Genomic DNA, 18,971 nt, shown 5'->3' with positions numbered 1-18,971 from the left:
AGTTGAGGAATTAGAAAGGATTAAAGAGATTTTATAGTGTATTTTAAGCATCCATAAATCTCACCTCTCCCATGAGATTTCGAATGAATTGAATCAAAATTTTATATGGAATCTCTACAAATAAATTAAACTCCATAAAAATTCATAAATTTATAAATTCATTTAACTCTTTAAAATTCTCAAATACACCCCCTTAATTTCATGCGCATATTATCGGAGGAATGAATACAAGCTCTTGGCAACCGTCGAGATTGAACTTTGAATTTCGGCATGCTACCAATTGTTCTGGTGAAGCATTTGTTGTTCTGACCAAGTATTCAATTTATTTATTTTTTTATTCGAGAGAACTTTGAATTTCTGCATGGTACCGAATTTGTACTTAAAAGTGTCGAAGGGAGAAAACTTATCTAGCCAACTTGGCTACACCAAATATACAGCCAGTACTCAATTCTTATGTGGCATGTGCATATTTCTTTTTTTCTTTTTTTATATATACATTTTTTTTCTACATTTCAGAAACAAGTCTTCAGACATGAAATTTACTAGTTCCAACTTATTTCAGCTATAGGCCACCATATCAAAGAAGAGGAAAATTGCATCCGAAAAGCTAGCATGTTTTGAAGATAACCAAAAATAAAAAAAAGGAAAATAAGTATTAATTAAAGAGAACATTATAACTTCTTACATACCAAAGGGAAATATGTAGTATAGCATGAGTCCCAAAAGTACTAATGGCTCGAGTTCAGTTTATGAACCTTTTTCTTCTTCTGTTATGCTGCTTCCTTTTTCTTCTTCTGTTATGCTGCTTCCTTCTTGCATGATTTCATCAGTTTCTTCTGCATTTCTTTCAACACTGGGATCCAACCTGAGTCTTTTGCGGGATTGATTCTCATGGGACGAGTCATAACCGTGTCCTGCCTTATGATTGCCGTCCTCTTTGCACTCACTTGAATATGGCATAAATTGAGGGCCGAGCGCATATTCATTGATTAATTTTTCCTTTTCCAGATTTATCCCTATTTTCTTCACCCTGAGATGAATATCATCAGTAGTCCCTGGTCCTACAAAGTGTGCACCAACATTTATCTTGTCTCCGCCTTTCACATTGAGCTTATTGTTTGACAAATGTCCCAGCCAAAGATAATTTTCATGGCAAGTTAATACAGTGGCACGCATTGGAGAGATGAGAAATACAGTGTTCTGGCTATAATTTGCAACACGAATGCGAAGAGAGCCACCAGATTTGGAGTCGTCTGAAGAATAAATGATGCACACAGTCAATGCTTTTAAATCACAGCCAAAACTTTGCGGCGCCGCTATTTCACCCTGAGGGTCGACAGGCGTAAACCATGATGGAATTTCATTTCCAGGAAGAAAAAGGCCACCATTTCCGCTTGTACTCCATCCCTATACCATGGAGAAAGACAGGTACAAAAAAGGATGACCAGCATGTAAGAAAGAGAGAGAGAGAGAGAGAGAGAGAGAGAGAGAGAGAGAGAGAGAGAGAGAGAGAGAGGACCTGTAGGATCGCTTCTTTAAAAGAAGCAGTGAGATTGGTGCACCCTTCCATATGAATACTTGTCATGCAATTTAATGCTTTATCCAAGCCTAGAATTTCAGTGAGTTTGGGGGAGTGATTCAGGTGCAATACTCTCATCCTCGACATTTCTGAAAAATCCGGCATTTCTTGCAATGCAATGCACTCATCCGCTTCCAGGATTTCCAAATTTGTTGGTAAAGCTGGAATTGCCTGAAGGTTTTTGCAATCTTTGAGTATCAATCTCTCAAGATTTGGGGTTTTTGAAAAGTCCGGTGATCGTGTTAGGTTATGGGAATGACTTAAATTAAGAAACTTCAACTTCTCAAGCAACTGTCAGATAAAAGGAAAAATATTCAAATTCAAATAGAAGACAGAAAGCATGATGTTTACAAAACCTAGAGGAATGAATTAATAATTGGTTACAGCCATAACATACCAGATCGGAATCCTGCCACACTCGTGTGAGTTTGCTATAGCTGAGGTCAATAACAACTATGTTTGGGTGATCAAAATCTTCTGGTATGACCTCCAGGGGGAATCCATGCCAACACAACCATCTTAACTCATTTGGCAGATTGTTGTAACTGCCAGTGAGCTTGACGTAATTGAGTTTGAGCAATCTCAGACTATGCATGTTTCTAAATGCTTCTGTACTGAAGCTAGTCTCGTCAGACTCTTGCAAATCTAAAGTGAGTCCTTGAATTGCTTCAGTTCCCTGTTGAGAGAGAGCGAGAAACAGGAAAGGGAAGAGAGAGGGAGGAGGGGGGGGGGGGGGGGGGGGAAGGAAACTGAGTAAGAAAAAGGCTATCTGCATGTGGAAAGATGATTTATACACATGAAGTAAAACCATGCATTGAATGTATGAATTACAAGAGAGGTAGACAACCTATGACCTGCCGCGGTACCTTTGAGTTAAAGACATATAATTTGTGCTCAGACATCCGTTGTGCCGTGTCCAAATTTGTTAGGTATCTTAGTAAGCATCCGCTACAGGGTTTTTTACCTCTTGTATCTAAGAGCAGAACATATATGATACATGATTCTGTTATTTAATTTGAGATAATTCAATGCACTAGGTTCTTTCCATGTCTCCTACACTTTCCTTTCTATGCTCTGTTCCTCTTTTCATTCAACCTGTAGTATATATGGGTGTCTATCCAATCAACTCATTGTTTTGTATACTGTTGAAACATCCAACTTATACAATTTATTAGATGTGTGATATGCATATTTATTAAGTGCATGCGTTTGACATAAAATTTGATTGCGGAATTACTTACAGATTTGTCCCTCAATACGTCTATCACATCATCGTGATGCCATAACCTACTGCGTTTTCCAGGGACATCAGGGGATTCCGCATGCACAATGTATCTTCCCATGTCGCGAAGCAAATCATGCATCACCAGCGTGAAATCTTCATTAGTAGTTACAAGGCATCGTTCTTGGAGGACACTGATTCTGATTTCTGGATATAAGTCACAGCCATCCAATATTTTCATGACATAGTCCTTGTTCATTCCAGCAAAGAAACATGATACATCAAGGAATATAGCCTTCAGGTCATCATCAGCTAGCTCGTCAAAGCTTATTGTAAGTCTATTGAGAATTTCCCTACTATGATGACTTTTAAATTTCTCCAACTTACTTTTCCATTCACTTATGCTTGCCCCAGATAGATAAGAACCTAAAATTTCAAGTGCTAGTGGCAAACCTCCACAGTAATCAACAACTCCTCTTGGGACTTGAAGAAATTTTTTAATAGGATAATTGTTGGAATGCCAACAAAGGAGCTCAAAAGCTTCTTCTTTATTCATTGCTGGTAGATGATATATCATATTCGCTTTTAGTATCTTTAGCAAATGCTGGTCTCTTGTGGTTATAATAATTCTACTACCTGGACCAAATGAGTAAAATTTTATAGCTAATGCTTCTAACTGTTTCACGCTGTCTACATCATCAACTATGACAAGTACCCTTAGGTTGCTAAGTCTTCTTTTTATATCCTCGGTCCCTTCATCAACTCTACGAACCTTAATGATTCCCGATCTCACTACATCAGAAAGAAGTGTGTTTTGCAAATCAACCAGTTTCTCTTTTCTCACATTAGCAAGAAAACTTTTACCTTCAAAGGTATCCTGATATTTGTTGAAAATGGCTTCGGCAACCGTCGTTTTACCCAGTCCGCCCATACCCCAAATTCCAATTATGCGAACATCATCTGATCCTCCAACATCTAAATAATTACTGATTTCTTGCACCCGAGAATGTATTCCAACTGCAGGCACCCAAGAATGTATTCCAACTGCAGTGCTCTGGTGCAAGACTTCGATGACACCTACGACAATTTTAATGATATACTGATCCTCAAACCTGGTTGTCAAAAGTCCAAATGAAGCAAAAGTTAGATTTATTATACAAAACTGCAACATTAAGATGTGGATGTGTTCGTTCAACTGTAACTATTCAGCATCTGACGAGCCAAAGCCACCAAATACCGTCAAATTTTGATATCTAACCATTTCGAATTTTACTGAGGGGCCATTTAGAATTGCTTATGTAGGAAGCAATCTGTTCATGAACAGAAGTGCTTTCAGTCGACATATGTTAACATTTGCACTAAAAATTCATGTTCCTGGAAAAGCATCTGACATGGACTTCCCTAGAAACAGCTTCTACGACTCAAAAATACTTCTAACTTTGTCGCCAAAAGCATTTTAGCGGCTCGGCCGATTTCTCGAGATTCCCGACTATTCCATTTTCTGATGTTAGCAATGTATAGCGGTCAAATAGGACCATTTTCTTCTTAAGACCTTTTACTTTTTTTCGTCATGTGGGAGTTAGAATTAATTCCAGTTTATCTACTTCTATCCATGTGGGGGGAAAGAAACGTTTGTATTCAGCTACAAAATTTATCCCTTCGAAGAAATCCCAAACAAGCATCATTCTATTGTTTCTTGATACGGTTTTTACATATAAATGTTTTTAAATATGTAAAAAATTAGATTGGGAATTTAAAAGCCAGACAAAATAAAAAAAGGAAATAAGAAAGTAACTTATTTACCAATGGGCTTTTCCAACAACAAAACCAGATAAATCTGCAGCTTCGGTCAGAGCGTCTCTCCATAGCTGTAACTTTTCTTTGACCTCATCGAACTGCTGTTCGTGCTTCAGAAAAGCTGTTGCAAAAGTGCCGGTCTGTTTCCTAACATCTGAAGGATCGACATCATAGAACACTGGAACAACAATTTGACCCAGTGTTCTTCTGCACTCCATGATCTCCACAAGCTCGTCAAGACACAATCTTGATTCCGCATAGCTCTGTGAGAAGATGATGATAAAGGTTTCAGACTCTTCGATATCTCGAGTCAGTGAGATGCGTGGACTTTCCCTTCCTTCTAGCAGGCGACCGTCTATAAAGGTTCTTACTCTGGCCCCTTCCAAAGCCATGTACAGCATGCTCGTGAATCTACAGCATGCGTATTGACCTCCAAGGATCAAGGACACGTCGTACTTCCAACGTTTTAAGGAGGAAGACGAGGACGTCGAGGTATCCATTGGAAAAATTGTTTGTTGCTGCACTTGTATTCCAACTGCAGAGCTCTGGGGCAAGATTTTGATGATACCTGCGACAATTCCCATGAAACACCGAGCGTCATCCCTGGTTGTCAAAAGTCCAAATGAAGCAAAAGTTAGTTTTATTATACAAAACTGCAACAATAAGATGTGGATGTGTTCGTTCAACTATAATTATTCAGCATTTGACGAGCCAAAGCCACCAATACCATCAAATTTTGATATCTAACCATTTCGAATTTTACTGAGGGGCCATTTAGAATTGCTTATGTAGGAAGCAATCTGTTCATGAACAGAAGTGCTTTCAGTCGACATATGTTAACATTTGCACTAAAAATTCATGTTCCTGGAAAAGCATCTGACATGGACTTCCCTAGAAACCGCTTCTACGACTCAAAAATACTTCTAACTTTGTCGCCAAAAGCATTTTAGTGGCTCGGCCGATTTCTTGAGATTCCTGACTATTCCATTTTCTGATGTTAGCAATGTATAGCGGTCAAATAGGACCATTTTCTTCTTAGGACCTTTTACTTTTTTTCGTCATGCGGGAGTTAGAATTAATTCCAGTTTATCTACTTCTATCCATGTGCGGGGAAAGAAACGTTTGTATTCAGCTACAAAACGTATCCCTTCGAAGAAATCCCAAACAAGCATCATTCTATTGTTTCTTGATACGGTTTTTACATATAAATGTTTTTAAATATGTAAAAAATTGGATTGGGAATTTAAAAGCCAGACAAAATAAGAAAAGGAAATAAGAAAGTAACTTATTTACCAATTGGCGTTTCCAACAACAAAACCAGCTAAATCTGCAGCTTCGGTCAGAGCGTCTCTCCATAGCAGTAACTTTTCTTTGACCTCATCGAACAGCTGTTCATGCTTCAGAAAAGCTGTTGCCAAAGTGCCGGTCTGTTTCCTAACATCTGAAGGATCGACATCATAGAACACTGGAACAACAATTTGACCCAGTGTTCTTTTGCACTCCATGATCTCCACAAGCTCATCAAGACACAATCTGGATTCCGCATAGCTCTTTGAGAAGATGATGATAGAGGTTTTAGACTCTTTGATTCGAGTCAGTGAGATGCCCGGACTTTTCCCTTTTTCTGGTGCATGATCGTCTATAAGGGTTCTTAGTCCGGCCCTTGTCAAAGCCAGGTAGAGGTGGCTCGTGAAGTTCCAGCGTGTGTATTGACCTCGAAAGCTCAAGAACACGTCATACGTACAATGTTTTAAGAAGGAAGACGAGGGCGTCGAGGTATCCATTGGAACAACTGCAGAGCTCTGGGGCAAGACTTCGATGATATTTGCGACAATTCCCATGATAGACTCTGCTTCATCGCTGGTTGTCAAAAGTCCAAATGAAGCAAAAGTTAGATTTATTATACAAAACTGCAACAATAAGATGCGGATGTGTTCGTTCAACTATAACTATTCAGCATTTGACGAGCCAAAGCCACCAAATACCATCAAATTTTGATATCTAACCATTTCGAATTTTACTGAGGGGCCATTTAGAATTGCTTATGTAGGAAGAAATCTGCTCATGAACAGAAGTGCTTTCAGTCGACATATGTTAACATTTGCACTAAAAATTCATGTTCCTAGAAAAGCATCTGACATGGACTTCCCTAGAAACCGCTTCTACGACTCAAAAATACTTCTAACTTTGTCCCAAAAGCACTATAGCGGCTCGGCCGATTACTCGAGATTCCCGACTATTCCATTTTCTGATGTTAGCAATGTATAGCGGTCAAATAGGACCATTTTCTTCTTAAGACCTTTTACTTTTTTTTCATCATGCGGGAGTTAGAATTAATTCCAGTTTATCTACTTCTATCCATGTGGGGGGAAAAGAAACGTTTGTATTCAGCTACAAAATTTATCCCTTCGAAGAAATCCCAAACAAGCATCATTCTATTGTTTCTTGATACGGTTTTTACATATAAATGTTTTTAAATATGTAAAAAATTGGATTGGGAATTTAAAAGCCAGACAAAATAAGAAAAGGAAATAAGAAAGTAACTTATTTACCAATCGGCGTTTCCAACATCAAAACCAGATAAATTTGCAGCTTCAGTCAGAGCGTCTCTCCATAGCTGTAACTTTTCTTTGACCTCATCGAACTGCTGTTCGTGCTTCAGAAAAGCTGTTGCAAAAGTGCCGGTCTGTTTCCTAACATCTGAAGGATCGACATCATAGAACACTGGAACAACAATTTGACCCAGTGTTCTTCTGCACTCCATGATCTCCACAAGCTCGTCAAGACACAATCTTGATTCCGCATAGCTCTGTGAGAAGATGATGATAAAGGTTTTAGACTCTTCGATTGCTCGAGTCAGTGAGATGCCCGGACTTTTCCCTTTTTCTAGCGCGTGATCGTCTATAAAGGTTCTTAGTCCGGCCCTTGTCAAAGCCTGGTAGAGGTGGCTCGTGAAGCTCCGGCGTGTGTCTTGACCTCGAAAGCTCAAGAACACGTCGTACTTCCAAAGTTTTAAGAAGGAAGACCAGGACGTCGAGGTATCCATCAGAACAATTGTTTGTTGCTGCACTTGTTTTGGTCTGCTCTGATTATTTTTCTTGGCAGAGGTTTTTGTGTTTGCATAGATGAAGAATACTTTCAGATCTGTGATCTATCTACAAAGACCACACAATACAGGAAGGTAAAGTTGGTCCGCTAAAGTCCATTAACTCCTTTTTTTTTTTTTTAAGGGAAAATTAGAAGGAACTCCTCCACGCATTAGAAAGGTACTGTCCATGTGTCCTAAAAAATATTCTCTACTCTCTTATTCTCATTTCTATCTGTTCTTTCATTTCACATATTATTTTTAATTTTATTATCTCTATAAAAAAATCAATATAAGATGTTGATGTGATTTAACCATGATCGTTCAAATAGAAGGAGATAGAAGAGGATAGAAGGGCAGAGAACCTCCTCCCTTAAGAAGGAACTCCTTCACAGTCTCAAGAGCCAAGTCTCTCTCTCTTTTCTTTTTCTTTTTAATAACAATATTATCTTAGTTCTACGGAATGGTATTTCTCTTTATTTGAAAGTGAGCGGTCTTAAGTTTGAATCACGTGTATGACGAATTCAATACCAAATTAGGTTGTCTATTGTGTGGCTTAGCCGAACTCCCTCTCCTATTAGTGTAAAAATATCGATGTATTAAAAAAAATAACAATATTATCTACACTAACTTCATAATGGGCTAGTAATAATGTAATTTAAATTCGGTTTTGGAGAATTGAACCTCAAACCTCTCATTTACATGTGAAGTGGAATACTACTAGATCGTAATATAAAGTGGCAAGTCTCTCTCTTTTAATTTAAGGGTTGATTTTATATTTTCTGCCTCAATTTTTATGGTTTTTTCACTTTGGTCCTCCCAATTTTTTTGTTCCAAATTGGTCTTTTTTTCTTTTTTTTTTTTTTTTTTTGGTAATCAAATTGGTCATTTTCTTTTTGTTAGACGCAAACCGGTCCTTAAAACTTCTAAACGTGTGTCTAATTGGATAGATGAGTAGGTTTTGCTTTAAAATACGATAGAATAACACAAATTATAATTTAAAGGACATTTTGGTAACCCATGTACTTTGACCAACACATGACCACTTATGTCTACAGCTAAGCATTTATTTTGAAAGAACATAAATAAAAAAAATAAAAACAATAGAATGGGGCTTGTAAACTGAAGTTAAGTGGTCACATGTTGGCCAATGTAGATGGGTTACTCTGTTTCAAAAGTTAACAACTTTGTTCATCACTTTCATAGTACGTATCACCTTATTTTCACTTGCTTTGTCAGTTTGGTCATTTTGTTTGATTTTGTTAGCATTTTAGTTCAATTTGAAACTTTTCATCTAATTAGCTTCAAATTGCAACTCAAAAATGATTTATAAACTTCTTTGAACCAGCATTTCCAAAATACATCTTTGAGCCAATAAAGCAAACAAATTTCAAAACACAACCCAATCAAATTCAAGATTCCATAAGATCAAAATTCAAAACACACCCAACCAAGTTGATATTCAACCAAAAAAAGAAAAACCAAATTAATAGTACACTTAAAAGTTGTGTTTCAATAAACTACCAGCCTGCACAACCGCTCTTGCGAATTAAACAGTTTATGAGAACACAAATTTGTCCAAATTTATCATTTTTCTAGATATCTGGTGTGACATACACTCCTGTGCCACAAGGCGAATTCAACTGCTCAGACTGGCCATGTGTGCCCTATCTGCTGTTGATTGTTTTGAGAAGTTTGAAGTACCACCTGATGGGGATCCGAAATGTTCTTCTAGAGGATGGAGCCCTACAGGGTCAAACGCAAAGTCCCCCTCCAATGTAATATTTCCTTTTGCTCTTCCTTTGTTCGCTTTAAGTGTTGTACACTTCTTCCTTCACCGGATCTTGTACCATCAGAGATTTTCTATGACAAGGTTTTAACAACACCTGCACGTTGATAATGTACGGCACTATGGTGAAAAGTAAACAGTACAGGGAAAACGACACTTCTCCATTGTGGATGCAGAATGTTGCGGATCCAATAAGGATTTCGAATTGGAACTATCAACAGCTTTGTGCAATGAGGATTGTTTTGTTTTTTATTTTTACCATATTCCAAACTACTCTAATTCACCGGGAGGGGGATTCGAACTTAGTGCAAGGTATGTGCACATTTTCTTGGCCAACTAGCCTAACGCACATGTTGTGCGGGGACAACTAAAAACAATATATTTGACGTAGACAACATTAAGAAGAATGCAAAGATGGAGAAACACACATTCAAGAATATGCGGTGCAAGAAATGCAACAAGCTAGTTTTGGATATTTGTGAGCGACTGGAGAGAGCTTCAAGCGAAAAGAGGTTTTAAGTTTTAAGATTTTAGGACAGTTGATTTCTTTCCTCGTTCCCAACGACTTCAGAACTAAGAACTTAACCAAATTAAATAAGCCCACTCTTTGCTTGGCATCAACATTTTATCAAAAATTTTATATGTTCACTTCTTACATACAAGGGAAATATGTAGTATACATTCTGTGAGTAACAAAAAAGGACTAATGGCTCAAGTTCAGTTTATGTACCTTGTTCTTCCTTCTTGCATGATTTATCAGTTTCTTCTTCTGCATTTCTTTCAACACTGGGATCAGACCTTAGTCTTTTGCGGGATTCATTCTCATGGGACGAGTCATCACTGTGTCCTGCCTTATGACTGCCTTCCTCTTTGCACTCACTTGAATATGGCATAGATTGACAGTCGAGTGCATATTCCTTGATTAATTTTTCCTTTTCCAGATTGATCCCCATTTTCTTCACCCTGAGATGAATATCATCAGTAGTCGCTGGTCCTACAAAGCGTGCACAAACATTTATTTTGTCTCCACCTTTCAGATTGAGCTTTTTGTTTGACAAATGTCCCAGCCAAAGATAATTTTCATTGGAAGTTATTACTACAGTGGCACGCTTTGGAGAGATGAGATATTCAGTGTTCTGGGTACAATTTGCAACATGAATGCGAAGAGAGCGAAGAGAGCCACCAGATTGGGAGTCGTCTGAAGAATAAATGATGCACACAGTCAGTGCTTTTAAATCACAGCCAAAACTTTGGGGCACAACTATTTCACCCTGAGGATCGACAAGAGTAAACCATGATGGAATTTCATTTCCAGGGAGAAAAAGGCCACCAATTCCGCTCGCACTCCATCCCTATACCATGAGAAAGATAGGTAAAAAAAAGGATTACAAGCATGTATGTATACAAGAGAGAGAGAGAGAGAGAGAGAGAGAGACCTTTAGGATTGCTTCCTTAATATCAGCAGTGAGACTGGTGCACCCTTTCAGATGCAATTCTCTCATCCATGACATTTCCTGAAAGTCGGACTTTTTCCTCAATGCAATGCACTCATCCGCTTCTAGCATTTTTAAATTTGTTGGTGAAGCTTGAATTTCCTGAAGCTTTTTGCAACCTTTGAGTATCAATCTCTCAAGATTTGGGATTTTTGAGAAGTCGGGTAATCTGGTCAGGTCATTGCAGTAACCGAGATTAAGAAACTTCAACTTCTCAAGTGACTGTCAGACAAGAGAGAATGAATATCAAAATTCAAATATAAGAGAGAAAGCATGATGTTGGTATTTACAAAATGTGGAGGAAAGATTTGATACATAGTTTGGTTGAGTTCAATACAGTACCACGTCGGAGTCCTCCCAAACTTGTATCAGGTCGATATAAACTACGTTTGTTTGATTGAAATCTCCAGGTATGACCTCCACAGGAAAGTCAGTCCAACACAACCATCTTAACTCTTTGGAGAGGTGTTCGCAGTATCCAGTGAACTTTACACCTTTGAGTTTGAGTAATCTCAGTCCCTGCATCCCTCTAAATGCCTCTGTGCTGAAGTTAGGCTTGTGACGATCTGACAAATCTAAAGCGAGTCCCTCAATTTTTGCCGTTCCCTGTTACAAACAAAAAGCAACTAAAATAAGACAAGGATTATTTGCATTTTGCATAGACTTGAACTTCTGCACCACTAGATCTATGACAGAGTTTGCATAGGGCAATTTTCAGATAATTCAGTAAATAAAATCAGTTCTTCTCTTCTCTCTGTTCATTGAACCCACATGCAATCCATGCATTGTATATTATTGTATGATGTGGGATATGCAATTTGATTGGGATTGTACTTACAGATTTGGTGGTCAGTACGTGTTTCACATCTTCATGATCCCACAATCTACAACGTTTTCCAAGGATGTTTGGAGATTTTGCACGTACAATTTCTCTGCCAGTGTCCCGAATCAAACCATGCATCATCAGATTGCCTTCTTTATCAACAGTTACAAGGCATTGATCCTGGAGTACTCCAATTTTTATTTTTGTATCATGATCATATCGATCCAGTATTTTCATGACATAATCCTTGTTCGCTCCTATAAAGAAACACGATATATCAAGGAATATAGCCTTCACATCATCATCAGTTAACCCATCATAGCCTATCTTAAGATTTTTGTGAATTTCCGAATAAGGCCGTGATCTTTTCAAACTACCCAATGCACTTTTCCACTCACTTGTGCTTCTTCCTAATAGATAAGAACCTAAAACTTCAAGGGCTAGTGGCAAACCTTGACAGTAATCAACAACTTCTCTTGCGAGTTGAAAATACCCTTCCATAGGACAATTCATACTAAAGGCACGCCAACTAAGGAGCTCAAGAGCTTCTTCTTCATTCATTGCTGGTAGATCACACCTCCTATCCACGTTTATTATCTTTAGCAAATGTTTATCTCTTGTGGTTATAATAATTCTACTACCTGGGCCAAATGAGTCGCGTTTTATAGCTAATGCTTCTAACTGTTTCACGCTGTCTACATCATCAACTATGACAAGTACCCTTAGATTCTTAAGTCTTCTTTTTATATCCTCGGTCCCTTCATCAACTTTACTAACCTTTATTTTTCTTAATCTCAACACATCATAAAGAAGTATGTTTTGGGAATCTACCAGTTTCTCTTCTCTCACATTAGCAAGAAAACTTTTACCTGCAAACTTATCCTGATATTTGTTGAAAATTTCTTTGGCAACCGTCGTTTTACCCAGTCCGCCCATACCCCAAATTCCAATTATGCGAACATCATCTGATTCTCCGTCATCCAAATATTTACCAATTTCTTCTACACGAGAATCTATTCCAACTGGGTTTTGGGGTATGGCCAAGTGTGTGTTCTTCAGTTTTCTAGCGATCTCATCAACAATTTGCTGGACAAACTTTCCTTCATACCTGATAGTAAAATTTCGAGAAAAGGAAAAGACCAAATTAGTCTTTTTTTAGAAGTGGCTTTTAGAGCAAAATTGTAGAAGACAACACTCCAAAAATATCTAAAAGAGAGAAAGCACCGAGAGATAAAAGTCTCTATATGTGTGCTGCTTGAAAGCAGAAAGAGTGGATGAGTGCGAGAAGAGCACAGAAAACACCAGTAGATTGTGCAACGGAAATGGAATCAAGTTAGGACTCTAGTGAAAGAGCATCAATCTGAATTTCATGAGGACCAAGTGAGTGTTAGAAGAGAACACCACGAGGAGAGTGTGCAAAAGATCAAACTATGACAAAGAAGTGGAGGAAAGCCCTCTCTTGCGAAGAGTGATCAGAACTTGTAATCGAAACAGTTCCGAGTCACAAAGATGAAAACGCAGGAAGGGACTACTTGAATCAAAGATGATCAAGATCTCCATGAGAGTAAGTCCTGTCACAAGGATTTTGAAGTAAGATCCGACATGGGACTACTTGAGAAAAAGATGATCAAGACGAAATACAAGCAGAGATCAAACTTGTACATAGAGAGGTCTCTCATATATGCCACAAAAATTATTTGTTCAAGTAAGAATGTAGATGAAATGTTTGTTTGCTAAATGCCTTTGAATATTGTTGTGTTTCTTGTATTCCTATCTTGTCCTACTATTTGTCATTCAAATATATGGAAAGTGTGTGAGAAACAAAGGCCTAATCTTCAAAAGCCTAATCATGTATTCTTCACACTACACAACAATGGTGAGATAAAGCCTCAACCTATCTAAAACTCAACAAATCATGACCAAATTCTTTTTTGTTTTTGTTTTTTAGCTCAATCCGAGCACACTGGTGGTAAGATCAAGCATTGATATATTCCGTTATCGGAGTTTTTAAGCTTTGCATTTAAATGCATAAAATTAAAGATTATAAGCCTTTACTTGAAATCAATTTACAGTTTATTGACATTTGGTGAACAGAGGTTCGCAATTGAATTATACAATTAAGGAATTGAAATCGAAAAGGCAGTAAGTACCCGGCAGTTGCACTAAAATCCTCGCCGGCCAACTCTGCAGCTGCAGTAAGAGCATCTTTCCAGGCCTGCACCTTGTAAGGGAAGTTCAGTTGATGACTCCGAAATGCTTCCTCAAACTCTCGCGTCTGGTGCCTGACATCGGTAGGATCGATATCATAGAAAATTGGCAAAACCAGTAGCCCCATTGTTTCTTTGCGGGCCAAGATCTCCTCCAGCTCCTCAAGACACCATCTCGACTCAGCATACCCCCTTGAGAAGATGATAGCAGCAAGCCTAGAGTCTTTGATTGCTTGCTTCAGTGCTGGCGTGATAGGTTCGCCTCTGGTCAATTCGTTCTCGTCGAGAAAGACGTTGAATCCATGGTTTTCCAATGTGCGGGCGAGGTAGTCCGTCAAGTTCCTGCGTGTGTCGCCTCTGAAGCTCAAGAACACGTCGTACTTGCCACATTTTGAGGAGGAGGAGGACATCTTCATCAGTTGGCATGCTACTGCAGCAGCAATTCTGACGATGCGAACGGCAAATCGGGCATACACCAAAGTCAAGTCAACTCCCCATTGTTTCAAGTCCACAATAGAGTAAGAGCTTTTTGCATCTTTCGGCTGGCAACTTCTTGGCACTTTCTGTTGAGTGGCTCTAGTCTTTTACTTTCCAGTTCTCATTTGATAATGTAACTTCTTTATTGATAAATTAAAAAAATTAAAAATAAATAAATAAATAAAATACTTCACTCTTAATTTTATGTAAGCGAGCCGCTTAGTATTGCAGTCTGTTAATATTTTTTTTTCAGTTATAAGTAAGAGGTTTTAAGTTTAAATCTCGTGAATAGGCAAATTTTATACTAAATTAGGTTGTCCATTACGTAGTTTAGACGAATTTTCTCTCCTTTTATTAGTATAAAGTATATCATTGTACTCAAACAAAAAATTTCATGCAAACAACACTATGGAAAGAATGAATCAAACTCGGAACCTTGAGTTCAAATGTGCTTGTTCTTAACAAAATGGGTTACAAAGCCAATTACTAAAAAAAATCCACGCATTTATCAAAACATTACGTTTTTTTTTTTTAAACTTTGAACTTCTGTACAAACTCTTGGCAACCCTCGAAATTGAACTTTGAATTTCTGTATAATGGGATCCAATTGTTCTAGTGATGCATTTGCTTTTTTCACCAAGTATTCAATTTTTTTTTTTGTTTTCATCTCAAATAGTCTTTGAAATTGATCAAATATATTAAGATGGTCTTTGAAATTGATCAAATCTAATTAAATATTACCATGTGGATTAAAAAATATTTAAATAATAAAAAAAACAATGTTTTGTCAGAAAAAAAAAAAGGGTCCATCGTCTTCCTCGCGAAGGCTCAGCTGCCATGGCAGCCCTGCTACACCACCTTCTCCCCACCTTATCCTCCTACCCACCTCTGCACCCGAGGTCCCGAGGCCTAGATCACCAATAATTCTGACGAGTAGCAGAAGATTTCGGAAAAACCCACCTTCCCCATGGGTTCTTTTTGCTTTTGCTGGGAGTGGATGCTTTTGGTGGGGGAGGGATGGCATGGCAGCATGCTTGGGCGAAGAAGACCACGGAAAATATCTTTTTTTTTTTTTTTTGACAAATTTCTTTTATTATTATTTAAATATTTTTAATGACTTTTTATTAGCATTCGACAAATTGCTGTTTACGCCCCATATACTGAAAAAAACTTATGCTTACTTTTTAAACCAAACATTATCTTAATACACCACATTTACTTACCCAAAATTACCCTCCGACACCACTTTCTATCATACTAAGGCATATCCGAAGAGAAAACAATTTCAAAACAAGAAATGCAACTCTTAAATTGTGACTCTCAGGAGGCAATGCACTAAGAAGCTGCTCATCTCAGGGCCTCCTTAAAACCCTTTCTCTGAGGGAAGCAGCTTCTGAGAAGAAAAATTGAGAATTGTCTTTTTTGTATGCATGAATGCTCCATTAACATGGTCTGATACATAGTGCTTGCAACAACCCCAAATTTTATGTCACCATTTTTGACAGCACCCCACATATTCAAACACCAAAATTTCCCAAAAATTAAACAGGTTTTTTAATCAACTTGAACAAAACCCGGATGAAATTGTAGGCAAATTTTCAGGGTGATTAGAATAAACCAAAAATCAAAGTGGTGAGAGAAATAAGAATTAGGGCATGTAAGTCATTTCATATTAGAGCATACAAGACATTTGATATTTAAATTTTATGTGGAGTGTATTCATCAATATATGAGGTGCCAATAAAACAACCGTTTTTAATCTACGTGTCAATAATTAACTAGATTTGTGGAACCCAATTATATGCCATATCAGCACATAACATTTTTTTTTTTTTACAAAATTATGACGGAATAATCACATTGATTTGCAATGACCATTTTCAAGGACTGCATTGATCGATTTTCAATTTCAATGACCATTTGTGATAAAAATCCTTTTTTATTTATTTATTCAAGTGACATTTTAATTTAATCGAAGAAATTATAGCAATAGTCCCTAATTTATGAGTCAATTGAAACAATGATTTTTAAATTAAAAATTCATTAAATTTGGTCCTGAATTTAACAAAATATTGAGCAATAGTCCTTAGCCTAACTCCGTTTATTTTCCATACATATTCTGATTACGTGGCATGTGCGTGGGACCCACAATGATATTTTTCCATTTTTAATTACATAATTAACCTTCTAAATCTTTTTTGAACAAACCTTCTAAATCTTTTTGAAGAAAAAGAAAATCAACCCAGCAGGCGCTCCATATATAACCATAGCTTCCGCGAAAGAGAAGATCCGGAATGATGAGGCCGATGGCGATGAACTTTTTCGGCGATGAAATCAAACCTCCACTCAGCCCAGTGGGCGCTCCATAGCCATATCCCCCATTTTCGTAATCCTCCCATCAGCCCACCCACCCCACTTCCATGAAAACAAACAAAGTCATGAAATATGGTTGTAGTCCTGTAGATTTGTAATGGGTTGGCTGCAGTGCTAGTTGAGGGAGGGGTCTGGCTGGGTTGCAGCCTGCAGTGTTTGGTTGGGGAGAAGCAGGTTGTTGGCAGCTCGTTGGGTTGAGGGAGCACAAGACAGCAGCGAAAAAGGGGATGCGGTGGTGGGTTGTAGGGTATTAACTTGGTTCTCACAATAAAATACAAACTATGTATTTTAATCCACAAGTGTGGGTAGAGCGGATGGAAAATAAATAGAGTTAGGGTCGAGGACCATTGCTCAACATCATCAGTAGCTGTCAACATGAGTAAGTGTTCAGTCATCAAGAATATATTACTACTTTCATATCAATTTTTTTGTGTTACAATTATCATAATAAAAGGGCGACTATAGTTCTCGGGTTCAAATTTTGGTTATTTTATCAAGCTTCCGAGGCTGTGGCGAGCGACGGATAGGAGAGAATCTTCACCTTCACCTCCGAGTGTTAGCGATGGTGCCGGAGCCGAGGATTTCAAATGTGGTCAGAAACCCAATTCTGATCAGAGCGATTCGGAAATACTCGAGGTCCAAGATGTACGACAAGCGAGGGCTTTGGGCTATCAAGGCGAAGAACGGCGGCGTTTTCCCCCGCCACGACAACAAGGCTGACGCCGACGCCCCGGCAGTCAAGCCCCCCCAAGTTTTACCCAGCCGACGATGTCAAGAAGCCTCTCGTCAACAAGCGCAAGGCCAAGCCCACAAGGCTCAGGTCCCTATATTTCCCTGTTTCTTAATCATCTATAGATTATTTGTATGTGTATATTTCTTAATTGACAAGAAAATGTGCTGAATTGTTGCCTTAATGTGTTTGGATTCTTAGAAAAATCTGGGCTTCTTTGTGATTATTGTCTGTGTTTTTGTCTGAATTCAGTGACTTTTTATCCATCTAATGATTCGTTTGGAAATTGTTTTTAAATGATTGAAACGTTTTTTATGAAAATATTTTTAAAATCAATCTTAGAAAAATACAAACATTTTAGAATCCATAAACATTTTGGCTAAAAGGGCTTTCTCTCGTTTGAAAGCATTTTCCAAGTGAGTTCTAATTTATATATGTTTTGAATGACTACTTTTTTGTCTATAATGTATGTGCATGTATTCTGTTTAACATTGTCGTATTGGGGTTCTGTTCTTTTCATTAGAAAATCGCAATGGGAAGTAATGAATTGCAGAGATAAGGATTTAATTGTGGACTTAAAAAAATTATTTTTCTTTTCTTGGTAAGAAGCACAAAGGCTAAATCGCATATAGAGTAAATGGTCCTTTTTTTTTACAAATAGGATGAAAAAGGACATGAGATAGAACTAATTTATAATTTTTAGCATAAAAATTATTATTTATTACCTATACTCTACTAAATTATACATTATAATAGCATGTATTGAAACTGAGTGGACTATTTATACCTCCAACACACTCTTATTCTTTTTTTGTCATTGATCATCTTTACTTCATTCTATTCGACAACTGAACAACTGAAAGTTGAGAAAAATGTGTGATAAATAAAAATGAGTGTGTGAAAACCTCTCTGGACTATTACCCACCTTAACCTTGTGGGTGGCTCCGCCACTGCATATATATGCCCCTAAACTAAACTATACCCCGCCAAAAGCCCCTAACCATCTAATTACCTTCGTAGAAGCCCCATACTCGCTCGTCTCTTACAAAACAAAACCATGAACCGCCGATCCAAGTCCAAGTCCAAATCCCTCGCCAGACCACGATCCAGGCAGGGGAAGTTTCTAGCCAAACCTACGAATCTCCGAGGTGAGATCCGTACTCCACGCTCTTCTCTTGGTATGCTTTTTTCATGTTTGTTTTGGTTTTAGGGTTTGTGCGGAGGAATAATATTATCTCTAATTTTGAATTTGCAGCTTAATTTATTTGTTGCATATATGGTTGAGAAATTTTATTTGAACTCATCTAACATTTTTCTACATCCACTTACTCTCTTCACCCATATTTTTTTAATTAAAGAATTAATATCTCTTTAAATCCAAATTTATTACCTAAAC

General features: G+C 37.7%; 2 protein-coding genes across 3 annotated transcripts; both read right to left on the bottom strand.

Moving 5' to 3' along the window:
- Positions 1-634: 634 nt before the first annotated feature.
- Positions 635-7,829, bottom strand: LOC137746436 (TMV resistance protein N-like). The gene is made up of 7 exons (XM_088680244.1): positions 7,151-7,829; positions 5,892-6,458; positions 4,605-5,201; positions 2,821-3,913; positions 1,977-2,255; positions 1,520-1,870; positions 635-1,407 (listed from the first exon to the last, which is right to left on the bottom strand). Exons 1-7 carry the CDS (start codon positions 7,642-7,644, stop codon positions 748-750), a joined length of 4,041 nt encoding a protein of 1,346 aa, XP_088536370.1. The 5' UTR covers positions 7,645-7,829; the 3' UTR covers positions 635-747.
- A 1,163-nt stretch (positions 7,830-8,992) lies between these two features.
- LOC137748390 (disease resistance protein RUN1-like) lies at positions 8,993-14,577 on the bottom strand. Of its 2 annotated transcripts, XM_088680253.1 has the most exons (7): positions 13,939-14,577; positions 12,658-12,896; positions 11,804-12,045; positions 11,308-11,571; positions 10,909-11,187; positions 10,203-10,824; positions 8,993-9,569 (listed from the first exon to the last, which is right to left on the bottom strand). In XM_088680253.1, exons 1-7 carry the CDS (start codon positions 14,409-14,411, stop codon positions 9,547-9,549), a joined length of 2,142 nt encoding a protein of 713 aa, XP_088536379.1. In that variant the 5' UTR covers positions 14,412-14,577; the 3' UTR covers positions 8,993-9,546. The 2 variants fall into 2 exon arrangements, with proteins under 2 accessions (XP_088536379.1, XP_068344638.2); XM_068488537.2 differs by having other exon boundaries at positions 11,804-12,896.
- Positions 14,578-18,971: the final 4,394 nt, after the last annotated feature.

Source organism: Pyrus communis, chromosome 2 (assembly GCF_041283825.1).
Source record: "Pyrus communis isolate YQ-2024b chromosome 2, ASM4128382v1, whole genome shotgun sequence".
Lineage (NCBI taxonomy): Eukaryota > Viridiplantae > Streptophyta > Magnoliopsida > Rosales > Rosaceae > Pyrus > Pyrus communis.
The sequence above is the reverse complement of the archived record's forward strand: the minus strand, read 5'-3'. Positions and strand labels throughout refer to the sequence as shown.

Bases quoted from the DNA above. Each gene is read 5' to 3' on its own strand.
- LOC137746436 (XM_088680244.1), bottom strand. From the start codon at position 7,644: ATGGATACCTCGACGTCCTGGTCTTCCTTCTTAAAACTTTGGAAGTAC. The intron at 3,914-4,604 runs GTAAATAAGTTA...TTTGACAACCAG, and splicing joins GTTGTTGGAAAAGCCCATTG to GTTTGAGGATCAGTATATCA. The intron at 1,408-1,519 runs GTCCTCTCTCTC...TCCATGGTATAG, and splicing joins TTAAAGAAGCGATCCTACAG to GGATGGAGTACAAGCGGAAA.
- LOC137748390 (XM_068488537.2), bottom strand. From the start codon at position 14,411: ATGAAGATGTCCTCCTCCTCCTCAAAATGTGGCAAGTACGACGTGTTC. The intron at 10,825-10,908 runs GTCTCTCTCTCT...CTCATGGTATAG, and splicing joins TTAAGGAAGCAATCCTAAAG to GGATGGAGTGCGAGCGGAAT. The intron at 9,570-10,202 runs GTACATAAACTG...ATCAACGTGCAG, and splicing joins ATGCAAGAAGGAAGAACAAG to GTGTTGTTAAAACCTTGTCA.